At 47.5% G+C, this 14,992-nt stretch overlaps 2 protein-coding genes across 3 annotated transcripts; one reads left to right on the top strand and one right to left on the bottom strand.

Moving 5' to 3' along the window:
- Window positions 1–653: 653 nt before the first annotated feature.
- On the top strand, window positions 654–13,474 carry gfm1 (G elongation factor, mitochondrial 1). Of its 2 annotated transcripts, XM_083680902.1 has the most exons (18): window positions 654–790; window positions 921–1,073; window positions 1,405–1,537; window positions 1,811–2,015; window positions 2,680–2,796; window positions 3,104–3,254; window positions 3,833–3,987; window positions 4,726–4,810; window positions 5,195–5,332; window positions 5,887–5,988; window positions 6,278–6,334; window positions 6,815–6,952; window positions 7,409–7,491; window positions 11,156–11,318; window positions 11,908–12,052; window positions 12,343–12,503; window positions 12,594–12,647; window positions 12,878–13,474. In XM_083680902.1, exons 1-18 carry the CDS (start codon window positions 716–718, stop codon window positions 13,007–13,009), a joined length of 2,247 nt encoding a protein of 748 aa, XP_083537028.1. In that variant the 5' UTR covers window positions 654–715; the 3' UTR covers window positions 13,010–13,474. The 2 variants fall into 2 exon arrangements, with proteins under 2 accessions (XP_083537028.1, XP_083537027.1); XM_083680901.1 differs by having other exon boundaries at window positions 12,343–12,647.
- lxn (latexin) lies at window positions 7,561–10,851 on the bottom strand. The gene is made up of 7 exons (XM_083680915.1): window positions 10,712–10,851; window positions 10,218–10,400; window positions 9,490–9,552; window positions 8,948–9,122; window positions 8,586–8,722; window positions 7,951–8,013; window positions 7,561–7,844 (listed from the first exon to the last, which is right to left on the bottom strand). Exons 2-7 carry the CDS (start codon window positions 10,398–10,400, stop codon window positions 7,710–7,712), a joined length of 756 nt encoding a protein of 251 aa, XP_083537041.1. The 5' UTR covers window positions 10,712–10,851; the 3' UTR covers window positions 7,561–7,709.
- Window positions 13,475–14,992: the final 1,518 nt, after the last annotated feature.

Below are 14,992 nucleotides of genomic sequence, written 5' to 3'. Positions count from 1 at the left end.
AGACATATTACAAACAAACTAAAGTTAAAACTTACCATCAGCTCAGTCAATTCATTCAATCCATTTCAATTCCATTCCGTTCAAGAGAGGTTTACTGGCATGAATTACAACGGTAACAATTACCAAAGCAGACATACAAGTGGAAAGTAAAGGCCTATAAATTAAAACTAGGGTTAGTTATCTGCCGGTAAATGTTGAGCTGCCTGGTTGTGTGTGACGGTGTGGGGAGTAGCAGGGTGTGAAGGGGATGTGGATGTGTGCAGAGCTGCTGCCTAGTGAGGTCAGAGCATAACATGTGGTTTGAGTAAAAGAGGAAGAATGTCACAACACTTCTACACTTCTGAGGAGGAGGAGTGGGGCGGGGGGTGTAGCTCGGTGTGTGTATGACCATTTTAGAAATATATTATAACCACCGAGTTGTAGTTTTGGAAAAGTAATGTTAAATAATGTATGAATGCAATCACAATCGGCGTGATCTACAGTACAGTCACCCTTCGGCAGAATTAGACATAGTGTATTGTTATAATGGATGTCGTGTGTCCGCCTCGCCAGTGAGCGTCACTGTTGAGCTGAGCGCAGCGGAGATTTGTTGATTCGTACGTTTACTCCTCCGACTTGCCGTAGTCCAGGAAGTAGCGTTTTACGGCGAACCGGCGTGACTTTCAACCCGCCGGTTGACTGACAGATCCGTCCTGTCCACCATCGCACCGGTAAAATGCGTCTTCTAAAAGCAGGGCTGACCTTAGGTCAAACACATTTCAGGAAACCGGGAACCGTTACATTAAAAAAGGTAAGGCAAACAAACGGGACATTGACTGGGTGACCCAGAGGTTGGCACTCTCGTACATCATGTTCTTCTACCCCGTGCGTTGCGTAAGAGACACAACTGTCCTAAAACGGTATTTTCCTTCTTTCGTCAGGTGTTGATGAACAGTTGTCGGTCATGCTCATCCGGTATTTTTCCCAATGAAAGAATCCGCAACATCGGGATCTCGGCGCACATCGACTCGGGGAAGACGACGCTGACCGAGCGCGTCCTCTTCTACACGGGCAAGATAGCAGAGATTCATGAGGTTAGTTTGTGGATCTGATCAAGAAGTAAGACCCTGTGTCTGTTACTGTTGCTGTCTTTGTCTGTGACTGTGTCTGTAACTGACCATTAGTTTAGTGTGTGTGTGTGTGTGTGTGTGTGTGTGTGTGTGTGTGTGTGTGTGTGTGTGTGTGTGTGTGTGTGTGTGTGTGTGTGTGTGTGTGTCACTGTCTGTGTGTGTGAGAGAGTGTGTGTGTCACAGTGTGAGTGTGTGTGTGTCACTGTGAGTGTGTGTGTGTGCGAGAGTGAGTGGTCCACACCTCTTATTCTGCAGTGTCCTCTGTGCCCACTGTGAGTTTCCCGTGTCTCTGTAGGTGAGGGGAAAGGATGGCGTTGGGGCGACCATGGACTCCATGGAGCTGGAGAGACAGAGGGGCATCACCATCCAGTCTGCTACCACCTACACCATGTGGAGGGACCACAACATCAACATCATCGACACGCCAGGTACTGGTGAGGCCTATCAGGCATATCTGCAGAGCGAATAGCAATAGTGAAGCAGGGAGTGCCCTATCTTCGCCACTGTGCCCTATATTTTTCTCCCTTGGGGAGGGGGGGGGGGGTCTGTGGTTTGGTGTTAGATCATATTGTTTGTGTTGTATTTATTGTTTATATTGTTTAGTGTTGTTTTGGTTGTGAAACACTTTGTGACTCTGTCTGTCTCTGTCGCTCTCTTTCTCTCTGTCTCTCTGTCTCTCTCTTTCTCTGTCTCGCGCCCAGGCCACGTGGACTTCACCATCGAGGTGGAGCGGGCCCTGCGCGTCCTGGACGGGGCGGTCCTGGTTCTGTGTGCGGTCGGAGGGGTCCAGTGCCAGACGCTGACGGTGAACAGGCAGATGAAGCGCTACAACGTCCCCTTCCTGACCTTCATCAACAAGCTGGATCGCATGGGCGCCAACCCCGTCCGGGCCCTGCAGAACCTGAGGTAAACATGGACAGGGGGAAGGAAGAGGAAGAGGAGAGGAGAGGGGGGGAAAAGGAGGAAGAAAGGAAAGGATGGCAGTGTTTGTTGTTTATTTCCTCCTAACATGTTTTTTTGGCGGAATGCCAAAGCGGCAAGGTGGTGACAAGAGACACCCCTCACACCGTCACACCACCTCACACCTGTCACCCCCTCACACCCCTCACACCGTCACACCACCTCACACCTTCACACCACCTCACACCTGTCACCCCCTCACACCACCTCACACCCCGTCACACCCCCTCACACCGTCACACCACCTCACACCGTCACACCACCTCACACCCGTCACACCGCCACACCACCTCACACCCCCTCACACCGTCACACCCCCTCACACGTCACACCCCCTCACACCGTCACACCCCCTCACACCGTCACACCCCCTCACACCGTCACACCACCTCACACCGTCACACCTTTCACACCCCCTCACACCACCTCACACCGTCACAACCGTGGGAAATATCCCAGCTGTGTCTCTTAACTCTTGATGAGGGTTCACCTGGTTCGCCTCATGGTAAGTGAGGCTAAGGTACAGTTAGAATTGTCATGTTTGTCTTTCTCTTGTCTGGTCTGACTCCTCCCTTCCCTCCTCTCTTCCCTCCTCTCTTCCCTCCTCCAGGTCCAAGCTGGGCCAGAACGCAGCCTTCGTGAACATCCCCATGGGCCTGGAGGGGAACATGAGGGGCATCATTGACCTGATAGAGGAGCGCAGCATGTACTTTGAAGGGCCCTTCGGGTAAGAGAACCACCTGGGGAGGTACTCCGGACCTGGGGAGGTACTCCGGAGTAGACAGGGTCTTAGGGATGACGGCCATTATTATTGCTGTATCCAGACCTCAGACCTTTCTGTCGGTTCTGAACCCTCACCACTGTAAAATAGCTTCTGCGCTTAACCCTCATGCTGAGCTAGACTTAACCCACAATGGAAAACACATGCACACACACGCGTGCCATTGATATGTATATACTGCATAACAGCATGTATACTATACACACACACACACACTCTATGAATGACCCGTCGTTCGTCCCTGCCTTGGCAGTCAGAATATCCGGTGTGACGAGGTCCCAGCAGAGTTCCGTGCGGAGGCGGCCGATCGGAGGCAGGAGCTGGTGGAGTGTGTGGCCAACGCTGACGACGTCCTGGGAGAGATGTTCCTGGAGGAGAAGGTCCCCACGGTGGCTGACCTGAAGGTGGGTGGGTGCGTGTGCGTGTGCGTGTGCGTGTGCGTGTGCGTGTGCGTGTGTGTGTGTGTGTGTGTGCGTGCGTGCGTGCGTGCGTTACATTTACATTCACATTTACATTTATGCCATTTAGCAGACGCCTTAATCCAAAGCGACTTACAACAAATACATTTGTTTAAGTAAGTGAATCATCTATCCAACAGTCATCATAAGATAAAGTAATCAATGCTCACACCACGGGCCATTGGCAGTCGTAATGCCAGAAGGCATTATGTATGTGTGTGTATATATATATATATATATATATATATATATATATATATATATATATATATATATATAAAATTATTTATTAACAGGAGAGAACTTGGGGGTGAAGAGGTCTTTAGGAAGGACTGTTAAGGTGTGTGTGTGTGTGCATGTGCATGTGAGTGTGTGTGAGCATACCATGAACCTGTTAATTCAATATTCCGCATCAATAAGAAGGAACATGGATTAGAGAACCACGGCTGTTCTACCCATTCTTGTTCTTTGGTTGGTCTGGTTTGATGTTTCTGTGGTCTTAACTGGGAACGCTGCCCCTGCAGGCTGCCATCCGCAGGGCCACAGTGCAGCGCCTCTTCAGCCCAGTCCTGGTGGGCACGGCCCTGAAGAACAAGGGGGTCCAGCCTCTCCTGGACGCATGCCTGGAGTACCTCCCCAACCCCACCGAGGTCACCAACTATGCCATCCTCAACCACGAGTGAGTCTCTGGTGAAGGCCTCTCCCCAGGCCCTCATCATCATCGTCAACGAGGAGGGTTTCACAGCTCATTTTACATTTACATTTATGGCATTTAGCAGACGCCTTCATCCAAAGCGACTTACAACAAATACATTTGTTTAAGTAAGTGAATCCTCTATCCATCAGTCATCATAAGATAAAGTAATCAATGCTCAGACCAGGGGCCATAGGCAGTCACAATGCTGAGTCAGAATCAGAATTCTTTTATTTGGCCAAGTATATTTGCACATACAGGAAATTGACTGGGTGAGGTTGGTGCATGGACATAAAAAACAAATAGCAAATATTGACAAGAAATTAACAAAATAGCAAAGTATTAATAAAATAGCAATAGCAAATTTACAAAAAAGAGCAGCAGAACAATACATCTAATTGTTTATTAACAGGAGAGAAACTTGTACAGGGGGGTAGTGGGGGTGAAGAGGTATTATAATATTAGATATAATAATAATAATAAATTGTGTCTAGTAGCCATCATTAAATAACAGACAGCTGTTTTATTGTGTTTGATATTCATATGTTGATGCTAAAATCTGACTAGGCCTCCCTTGAATGTCAGTATGGTATATGATGGTGCAGGAAGGTATGTGTCATTCGTTGGATGTCCGTCAAGGATGTCCGTAGGAGACTTGTTATGGATAGCAGTGACACCACTGACCTCATGGCTTCTCTTGTGATTGGTTCTCCTGTGCGCCAGGGAGACCAGCGACAGCACTAAGATCCAGATGGACCCCACGCGAGACGCCTCCCAACCTTTCGTAGGCCTGGCCTTCAAACTGGAGGTGAGAGCCTGGCGCCAGAAATGTCCCATTCGGTCCTCAGACCCTCAACGTTCACTTGGAGTCCAGTTGGTCTTCTACCCAGATACAGACATTACAATTTACCATTACACTTTATGATTATTATTATTATTACAAAGATTCCTCGTCAAATTAACATGCCGGGTTAGAATCAATAATCAGGTCTGAATAATCAGACATTTTAAAGCGATCTGTCGATCACACACTCTGGGTATCTCTACTTTTTACTTTGTCTTTATCCAATTTCCCTTTTTTATACTTTATATGCCGTTATTTACGAAGATCCTTCTGGGAAAAATACTTCTTCTTCTTCTTTTTCTATTCTAATACTTATTTTCTCCCTCTCCTTTCTTCTCTCTGCTGTAGGCGGGCAAGTTTGGTCAGCTGACGTACGTCCGCGTATACCAAGGCTGTCTGAAGAAGTCAGAGTACATCTACAACACACGCACAGGCAAGAAGGTCAGAGTTCAGAGGCTGGTGTGTCTCCATGCCGACCAGATGGAGGTGAGAAGAACCAGGAAGTAAATGTAAACAGGAAGTTAAACGGATGGAACTCTTTTGTGGTTCCTTTTGAATGTGTGTCTTATAGTTTTTCCCCTTCTGTATTTTATGAGAGAGAAGAAAGTTCAGGCAGGCGGTGATGAGGGAAGACCAGGCAGAACAGGCCAAGTGGGGCTTAACTCATTCAGTGCCGAGGGTGAATAAAGTCACCCAAATTGTCAACATTCTAGAGTGCCGAGGGTGACTTTATTCACCAGAAATGCATCAATAATGATGCTTCATTTTGTAGCCAATCAAAGTGTTGTTGCTTGGTAAACACCACATGAGACATGTTTTCGTTTTAAAACGTGTTTTTTTGTGAATGTGTCGACTATTGAATAAAGAAAACAACAAATCCATGGATTACAGGCTACAATTCCGCTTTGAGTGAAAAGTTACTATCACCTGAAATGAGCGCACACAAATAGCAATGTGTGAGGAGTCAACACAAATAAACGTCTCTCTGTCTTTCCTTCCGTCTGTTTCTCCCTCCTTCCCTTCATCCCTCTTTCTCTCAGGATGTTGAGGAGGTGTATGCAGGGGACATCTGTGCCCTGTTTGGTATCGACTGTGCCAGCGGAGACACCTTCACGTCTCGGACCAGCGCCAACCTCTCCATGGTACGTCCCCAACTGTCCCTGTGTCCCCAACTGTCCCTGTGTCCCCAACCAAACAGTACAAAACACCGGCTCAAAATATAAAAATGAAGTTATTTATAGATGCTGAAATGAGCCAAATGTAGCCACAAAGTGAATCTTTAAGAACGGTCATGCTCATAAACTGGAAGTCTGATGTACAGTCCTGTTGTACGTTCAGCCTGGACACTGTAAATGTAATTATCCTGATCTTGTGCTGTAAATGTAATTAATTAAATTAAATGTGTGTGTGTGTGTGTGTGTCCTACTGCAGGAGTCTATCCACATCCCCGAGGCTGTCATATCCATGTCTATGAAGCCATCTAACAAGGTAGGACCCTCTCATCTTGTCCACCTCAGCGGTCCCCACGTTTTCATGCTCCGGACCCCCAGATACGATATCAAGTCGCTCATCACAAACCCCTTTTTACAATAAGCTGTTTATCCCCTAAGTTAATTCATAGGCCTGGTGTTCACAAAGAGGGGTAAACAAAGCCTTTTTAGTTACTGTGGCAACAACCAATACATTTTCACAACTTTTTTTAGTCACATTTGGATCAAGGCAGATGAAATTACCATCACCAAAGTGTAACAAAACAAAATCTCTATTGTTCCTGTGTCTATGGAGCTTTATCTGAAAGTACAAGGATCTGTTCTGACTCTGAGTCTGACCCCCCCCAGGCGCCCCGGTGTCCTCATTTCAGCCTGATATCCATTGTTCTTGTGATAATCCGTCTTCTCGCCCTCCTCCTCTCCCTCTCCCTCCTCCACTCCCTCCCCCACCCCCCTCTCCCTCCTCCCCTGGGACCAGATTGACCTGGATAAGTTCTCCAAAGGCATCAACCGCTTCACCAGAGAGGACCCCACCTTCCGTGTCCACTTTGACACGGAGAGTAAGGAGACCATCATCTCAGGCATGGGGGAGCTGCACCTGGAGATCTACTCCCAGGTACGACACGGACCAACACTGCTGTTGATGTGCTGCTTCAGCCCTCTCTGTGTCTGTCTGTCTGTGTATTGTTTTATTTCTATTTATTTTATGATGCACTGTCCCTGGGTGTTCCTTGAATAAGATTTATGGTAGCACTTATGTATGCATAATGTATTATAAAGCATGGCATAGATGTTTATAAATGCTAATAAACAGTTCCACTACAGTAGGCCTTTAATAAAGTCAATGCTGATCTCAGTATTGGTTTCCATCCCTGCACAAAATGGCCTCTCAAGGTAGAGAAATGGAAGGTGTAAAGTGTTCTCCCATCGTGTGTTCATAAGGAAGTACAACCTTCAAACACGACCACATCACTGATGGCAATCTGGTGTTCAGTAGATCACTGCATCGCATCGCCGATTGTTGTTAAATCATACGTCAAGGATGTGTGTGTGTGTGTGTTCCTTTCTTCAGAGGATGGAGAGGGAGTACAACTGTCCATGTGTGATGGGAAAGCCCAAGGTAGCCTTCAGAGAGACTGTGACCAGCGCTGTACCGTAAGTTCTCATCTAACCACACACACCCACACACTTAACTAAAACGCCAAGAATCAGTACATTTTCTAACTTTTTATTGGACTTTTACAGTCATCAGTACAGTTATACATAGTGATCTGGGTCAAACTCTGCTTGTCATATCATTTTGTAGCTAGGCGTTGACATTTCATCACCTAGAATGACACGAGCAGTAGACTACATGGCATCGTGTGTGTGTGTTACTGGCTCTGCGGGCGGTTGTCGCTTGGAGGCATCAGTGGACATCCATGGCACTTGGGCTGCCACTCACTCTGTGGCACTTTAACTCCTTCCGCTGGAGACCAAGTGGCAAGCAGCTTCCAGTGGATGATCTCCTGCAGGGACACACACACAAGATTTGAGAAAAAAACCTTTTGAATAGTTTCTATGATATTGGAGTTAGAATGTTAACGCATCAGGAAGTCTGTTAGTTTTTGTTACCTGGGAGACCATGTCATGAAGCAGGACATTGTAGTTGAACCTCAGCTGGTCGTTTTCAGTCTCCTGTCAAGAGAGACACACACACACAGTGTAAGATTGACAGATGGCAAAACCTTGTCCATTTCAGAGATGAACATTACCTTAGAAGAAGAAGACTGTTTTTTTTGGCCATGCAATCAATTCTCATCAACCCGAGACAACACACATGCACACCCAAGGGAGAACAGAGCTCTGGGTCAGCCATATTCGGCGCCCCTGGAGCAGTTAGGGGTTAAGTGCCTTGCTCAAGGGCACAACATAGATACAGGAAAAGAACATTCTAGAATCCTACTCTGTCCAAGTAGAATCAACCTCAGGTAAAAAGATGAGGGCTGCGTTCCAGGTCGACCACATCAGTCAACGCGCATCGACAAACTATTGCATGCCACGTCATCGACTGCACAGACGGGCATCAGATCGCTACATGATATACCGCAGTTCGCTGGATGTTAAATACTTATTCAGGCGCTGTGAGATCTGTCAGAGCGACTTGCAATGCAGTCGGCTCGGAATGCACCCAAGGACAAAACACAGGCCCATCACAGTGGCCCTGGAGGACCGGTGCTGTGTGTACTCCTTCCCTATTGGCTGCTCACCAGCTGTGTGAAGTTGGACACCTGGGCCATGTTGTAAAGCGTGCCCTCATTGGATTCCTTCAGCATGATGAAGCTGGAGGCCACGCCCCCCAGGTGCCAGAAGGGCTTCATGTCGGGAGCTATGTAACCGTAACTGTCTGTTAAAGAGACCAAACATCGCCACGGTTAGGTTACAAACTCACCTCACACACTTGGAAAAGATCGCAATGGTCAAGGTGTGTGTGTGTGTTTCTGTTATAGAGACCACCAATATCACCACATATAGGTTACAAACTCATTATGAAGTGAACACTTCACACACTTCAACACTTGGAAAAGATCGCGATATGGTCAAGAGGTGTGTGTGTCTATATAGTCAGTACCTGGTAGGTTTTGTCCTGACACCAGGTTGTTGCTGGTTCTGTGCTGCTGGTAGAAGGCCTCCTCCTCGGCCGTGGAGTTGATTTGAAGCACCCCCCCACAGGAGGTCTGGACCTGGGGTCCACTCTGATCCTCTCCCCCCGGGAAGAACACCTCCGCAGAACACCTCTCTGAGCTCTGGAGTGGGAGATGGATTAAGAGGAAAGACGAGTTGGGGAGAGGGATGGAAAGTAGAGGAGAAAAGGGAGAGGGGGGGTATTTAGAAAACCGGAGAGAATGGGAAAGGATGAGGAGAGGAGGAGGAGGGGGGGGTGTTAACCAAACACAGGCTGATTATCATCATAGCAACACACACTTTAACGACACACCTCGTATTGACAACCGACTCAGAACAGAGAACAGTCTGTCGCCTGGTCAACGTCAGTAACCCAGGGGATCAGGTTAGACTTGTTACTTTCACACCGCTAAGGAACATACTGTAGGTTCACACACACACACTTTTGATGGGAGAAGAATGCGTCCCAAAACAACAAGGTAAACATACGTTGCTGTTCGTGTCTTTCACCGAGACCTCCAGAAGATACTTCCTCCCCGTCTCTCCCACGCTCTGTCAGGGGATACAGCACGTTTGATGGAATGATTTAAAAAAATAACAAAAAAACTCCCACAAAAAAGCAAAGCGCAGACACTTCGTCGACCACCTTAGACCTGTGACGACATTTCCAATCCGAGGTGGATCTTTGTCAGGTCAAAAACAGGCCTGAGCCACAAACATCTAAACATCGTCACAAGTTCAGAATTAACTCACCAACTGCCAAGTAATTCCAGAACACTCACCACCCAGAGAGCCAAGTGTTCTATGTGGTGTTTACCTAGCAACAACACTTTGATTGGCTACAAAATGAAGTATCATGGCTTTTTGGTGAATAAAGTCACCCGTGGCACTCTAGAATGTTGACAATCTGGGAGACTTGGGTGACCCTCGGCACTGAATGAGTTAAGGTTAGGCGTAATATACAGTATATATAGAATCATTTCGTATTTTAGTAATTTATGCCATTTAGCTGACGCTTTTATCCAAAGCGACTTACATTGCAGTGAGTGCATACATTTCAGTATACATGGTCCCAGCTGGGAATCAAACCCACAACCAAAGCGTTGTTAGCGCCGTGCTCTACCAACTGAGGACCACAGAGGACTACGACCACGTAACCGTCAGCGATCAGAAACAGCTAGTTATAACTAGTTAGTAACCGACGACAGTGTGCTCACCTCTGCGCTGGCGCTGTGGACCCGTGTCACCCCCGGCCGTCTGAACGGAGTCCCGTAGCGGCTGTCCAAGTGGTGGCCCACCACTCTGGCGGCCCGCTGGGCGGGGTAGTGGCCCGGGTTCAGCTCCCCGGTCGCCATGGTCCAGTCCTCCTCCACCTGCTCGTCTAACTCCTCCGCCTCCATCTGACCCAGGGGGGGAGGAGGAGAAGGGGGGGGGAGAACGGAGAGAATGAGTCAGGAGTAGGAAGTAGGGTGGGGACAGACAGGGAGAGGTAGCCTACACCAAGGGGACTTTGAGCGGTCTGTTGGGGCAGTCTGGAGACTAGTGGTCTTGTGTCCTGTACTAGATAAGGAGGGGATAGAGGATAGAGAGAAATGTGAGGGCAAAGAAAAGGAGAAGCTGTGCAAGGAGAAGTACAGAAGTGAAGGAAGACTAGGGGAGAGAGAGAGAGAGAGAGAGAGAGATATGAGGCTCATAGGAGAGAAGTTCTTGCCTGGCTGAGGCTCAGGAGTCTGTTACAGTAGGTCCCTGTGAGTTCCTAGGTAGTTTCTGTCAGACACGCAGAGAGCAGAGACAGCTGGAGTCTCTCACACACAGGAGAGAATGAACTTCCTGCTTCCTCCCATGCAAGCAGTTCTTTTAGGACCGCCCCCTCCTTAAAGAGACAGTGGCTGTGTACGGTATACACTCTAGATACTAGAATGCAAGAACGCATTTTGGAACACAGCCAGTATCTTTCACATCCCTTTAATCAATCCCCTAACATGTTAAGGAAGGCAAATGTCAACGTTCAATGTTCAAAGTGTCAATGTTCAGTTTGATGGTTTGAGCGAACTATTGCACTTTGCTTTTTTTGTTGTTGTTGTTGGTATAATCAAAAAAAGGTAATCCTTCAAAATGAGTAACTGTTCAAATGTTGTTCCGTTCTCTCCTGCAGGTTTGACTTCACCCATAAGAAGCAGTCTGGCGGTTCGGGCCAGTACGGTAAAGTGGTGGGGGTTCTGGAGCCTCTGGACCCGGAGCAGTCCACCAAAGTGGAGTTTGTCGACGAGACCATCGGAACCAACATCCCCAAGCAGTTTGTGCCGGCCGTCGAGAAGGTAGGAGATGTCTCCAGAAGACCCGGGGGGCCTATTCAGATAGAATTGCGTCCTGTAGGGGGCGCTTTGTGGCGTACTACACTAACACGCATACCATATAATCACAAGGTTCCTGGTTCGATTCCAACTCCAATGTCACCCCTCCTCTCTCACCCATCCTTCCTGTCAATCTCTACTGACTCCATCCCAATCAAGCAGAAATGCTCTAAAAAACTTTTTTAGGGCATTTCTGCTTTATTGGGATGGAGACAGTAGAGATTGACAGGAAGGATGGGTGAGAGAGGAGGGGTGACATGCAAGATAGGTCGGAATCGAACCAGGAACCTGCGATTACGTGGTAAGCGCATTAGTGTGCTATGCGCTAAACACCCCCTAAAAAACATTAAAAAAAATAAATAATAATTGCATCATGTAGTGCAGAGATCATTCTATGTAATGAGAGTGATGCCCCATTCTATACTTTCCTTTTCTATCTGATGAACCTGAAAACCAAACGTTTGTTTCTACTGATGTTAGTGTCCCCGTTCCACAAAAACGAGGCTTCGTCTTATCCTCCACCCCCCCCTCCCATCATCCCTCTCTCCTGCAGGGCTTCAGAGAGGCCTGTGAGAAGGGCCCCCTGACCGGACACAAGATCTCTGGGGTCAGGTTTGTATTAGAGGACGGAGCCAATCACATGGTCGACTCCAACGAGATTTCCTTCATCCGCGCAGGCGAAGGCGCTCTGAAACAAGGTAGGCGTTGTTGTCCGACCAATTAGAATGTCCGTCCGTCCCCCGTCCGTCCACCGTGATTCGTCCTCTGCGTCCCGTGATTTTGTCTTGCTTGGTTGTTTTTTTTGCCCCCATAGGTCACTTCTTTTTGGTCCTTCTTTGCGTCCTTATCTGTGCTCCCCAGCTCTACTCTGCTTTTCAACACACGTGAACATATCTCTCTCTCTCTCTCTCTCTCCTCTCCTCCCTGTCCCCCCTCCTTGTCTCCCCCCTCCCCTCCATCCCCCCTTCACCCCTCTCCCTCCCCGTAGCCATGGAGAACGCCAACGTCGCCGTGCTGGAGCCAATCATGTCGGTGGAGATCGTGGCGCCCAATGAGTTTCAGGGGACGGTCATCGCCGGGGTCAACCGTCGTCACGGCGTCATCTCTGGGCAGGATGGGGCAGAGGGATACTTCACCCTGTACGCTGACGTGAGTATACAGTGTCCCGGAGGGGTCAAACACTACCGGCCCAATCGTAGGGTGTACTTGATGGACATTCTCTCCATTTCCTCTCCGCAGGTTCCACTGAATGACATGTTTGGCTACGCCACAGAGCTGCGGTCCTGCACAGAGGTAAGGTGCTGCCTTACGAGGGAAGCTACTAGTCCTGCATGTGAAAACATTCATATTCATGGGTGAACAGTTTAAAGATACTTTTTGTATACGTACATGTTGCTCTCTCATTCGGCGTGTGTTCATGTCTTTGTGGGGAGGGGGATCCTAAGTCAGTCAAGATTCCTATAATGCAATATATGGAGAACTAATCTCTCTTCTTCTTCTTCTTCCTCCTCCTCCTCCCCCAGGGGAAAGGAGAGTACACCATGGACTACAGCAGATACCAGCCTTGTCTGCCAAGCACCCAGGATGAGCTCAACAACAAATACCTCGAGTCTACAGGCCAGCTGCCTGCCAAGAAGAGCAAGTGGAAGAACTGAGGCAGACAACACACACACACACACACACACTAATCCTGAATTTGTAAATACATAGCAGAACTGCAATGGAATGCTACACATATACAGACTAAACCAAATGTAAACTTAGTGAGTTTTATTTTACATGGATGTTACCCATAGTCTCACACACACACACTTTGAAATATGAACATTTAGGAGTTTGTTTTATTCAGAACGAGCGTTCAAAATGCAACAAATTGTCAGACAGAATTTCGTCAGCTCAACCTTGTTTCCCCCTCCTACCTTGTTGTCCTATGAAAGATTCTATATTTATTACTTTGACCTTCCCATTTGGCGTCTGCTCTCTGGCAAACAGCCTTGTTTCCCCCCCCTCAACCTGGTGGTTTTTATGAACATTTGAGGCTCAAAGTTTGGAGTAACTGGTTTTGTACTATGTACAGCATGATGTAGTAATAATGATGATTAAATAATTATCTATGACAATCAGTGTCATTGCTCTTCATTTCTAGGTTCATTGTATGTATGCATCCAAGTTATTTCTACTTCATAGGGGAAAGGATGAACAGTGAATAGTCAGGTTCTCATAGGTATATTGTTTCTCTATTGAAATTGAACAGAACACACAAAACAAATCTCAACATACATCTGGACACCACAACTGAACTTTACTGACATAGAATTTTGAGTCAAATCGTGCTTTAACTCATTCAGTGCCGAGGGTGAATAAAGTCGTCCAAATCGTCAACATTCTAGAGTGCCAAGGGTGACTTTATTCACCAACAATGCATCAATTATGATGCTTCATTTTGTAGCCAATCAAAGTATTGTTGCTAGGTAAACACCACAGAACACTTGGCACTCTCGGTGGTGAGTGTTCCGGAATTATTTGGCAGTTGGTGAGTTAAGCTGCCTACACACTACACTTTTAAAAAAATATTCATATATATAAATTATTATTATTATGGTCGGCTAACCCGTCACATGACACGAAGAGGAGAATGTTCCATCGCATTCCAACGTCACCGTAGAATGCTGGGCATGAGTGGAATGCGCATTGGGCCAATCAAATACAGAGCCTGTCGAACGCGGTAGGAGAACCTGAATAAATTGCCTGAATATTGTATTGTTTTATTATTCTGAAAGGCTTGATATCTATAGTCACTGGGCTCGTTAGACGAGAATTCAGGCAAGGCTACACAACAGGCGCGGGTAAAGCATCTGTGCAGTCTCAAGTTGGGCAATGAAGTGCAATTCTAACTGTACGGCTTGAATACATTGCGCTGACAACATGACACCTATTGAAATCCTCAATAAAATAGAAAGAAATCTCTTTGAATAATCACTACATAGCACAACCATCAACTGAACCATATGTGTGTAATCTACAGATCTCTCAAATATCCTAATGATGTATATCCTACCACACAACAGCATACAGGGCTTTTCCTGATTCAGGCACACATGCGTCAAGAAAACATCCCGAAATCTCTTAGCAAGTCAGACAGATCTTATTCCCGTCATGCAACAGGCATTGGAAGGCGCTGATCAGCAACTGCTTAAAATGGATCCTCTCAAACACGGTCATTCACTCACCTCCGCCGTGGCCGGTGTGACCTCACCCTGAGGGACGCTGTTGGGATGGTCGTCTGACCCGTCCGTTGGTCCTGACCCAGCTCTGACCGTCACGGCCGGGTTACCGCTAACAGTGGTCAGGAGGACCACAACGGCAAACACCCTCCAGCTCATAGTCCACACGGAGCAGGAACAGAGAGAGAGAGAGAGAGACCACACACAGAACAGGAACAGAGAGAGAGAGAGAAAGAGAGACCACACACAGAACAGGAACAGAGAGAGAGAGACCACAAGGAAGAAACAGCTCCAGAGACTGACTGAAGTGGGAGTACTCTTCAGGAATGCTGGCTGGAATTGAGCCTCCAATCCTGCTGGGTTGTGCAAGAGAGGGAGGTTTAAAGAGAGGAGAGGGGAGAGAAGAGGCTGTCC

Source organism: Argentina silus (assembly GCF_951799395.1).
Source record: "Argentina silus genome assembly, chromosome: 11".
Lineage (NCBI taxonomy): Eukaryota > Metazoa > Chordata > Actinopteri > Argentiniformes > Argentinidae > Argentina > Argentina silus.
This window is presented reverse-complemented; position numbering and strand designations above follow the sequence as displayed.

Coding starts and splice junctions, on each gene's coding strand:
- gfm1 (XM_083680901.1), top strand. CDS start 716: ATGCGTCTTCTAAAAGCAGGGCTGACCTTAGGTCAAACACATTTCAGG. Junction 791..920: donor GAACCGTTACATTAAAAAAG/GTAAGGCAAACA, acceptor TTCTTTCGTCAG/GTGTTGATGAACAGTTGTCG. Junction 12,648..12,877: donor AGCTGCGGTCCTGCACAGAG/GTAAGGTGCTGC, acceptor CTCCTCCCCCAG/GGGAAAGGAGAGTACACCAT.
- lxn (XM_083680915.1), bottom strand. CDS start 10,400: ATGGAGGCGGAGGAGTTAGACGAGCAGGTGGAGGAGGACTGGACCATG. Junction 8,014..8,585: donor TGTCCAACTTCACACAGCTG/GTGAGCAGCCAA, acceptor CTCTCTTGACAG/GAGACTGAAAACGACCAGCT. Junction 7,845..7,950: donor TTCATGACATGGTCTCCCAG/GTAACAAAAACT, acceptor GTGTCCCTGCAG/GAGATCATCCACTGGAAGCT.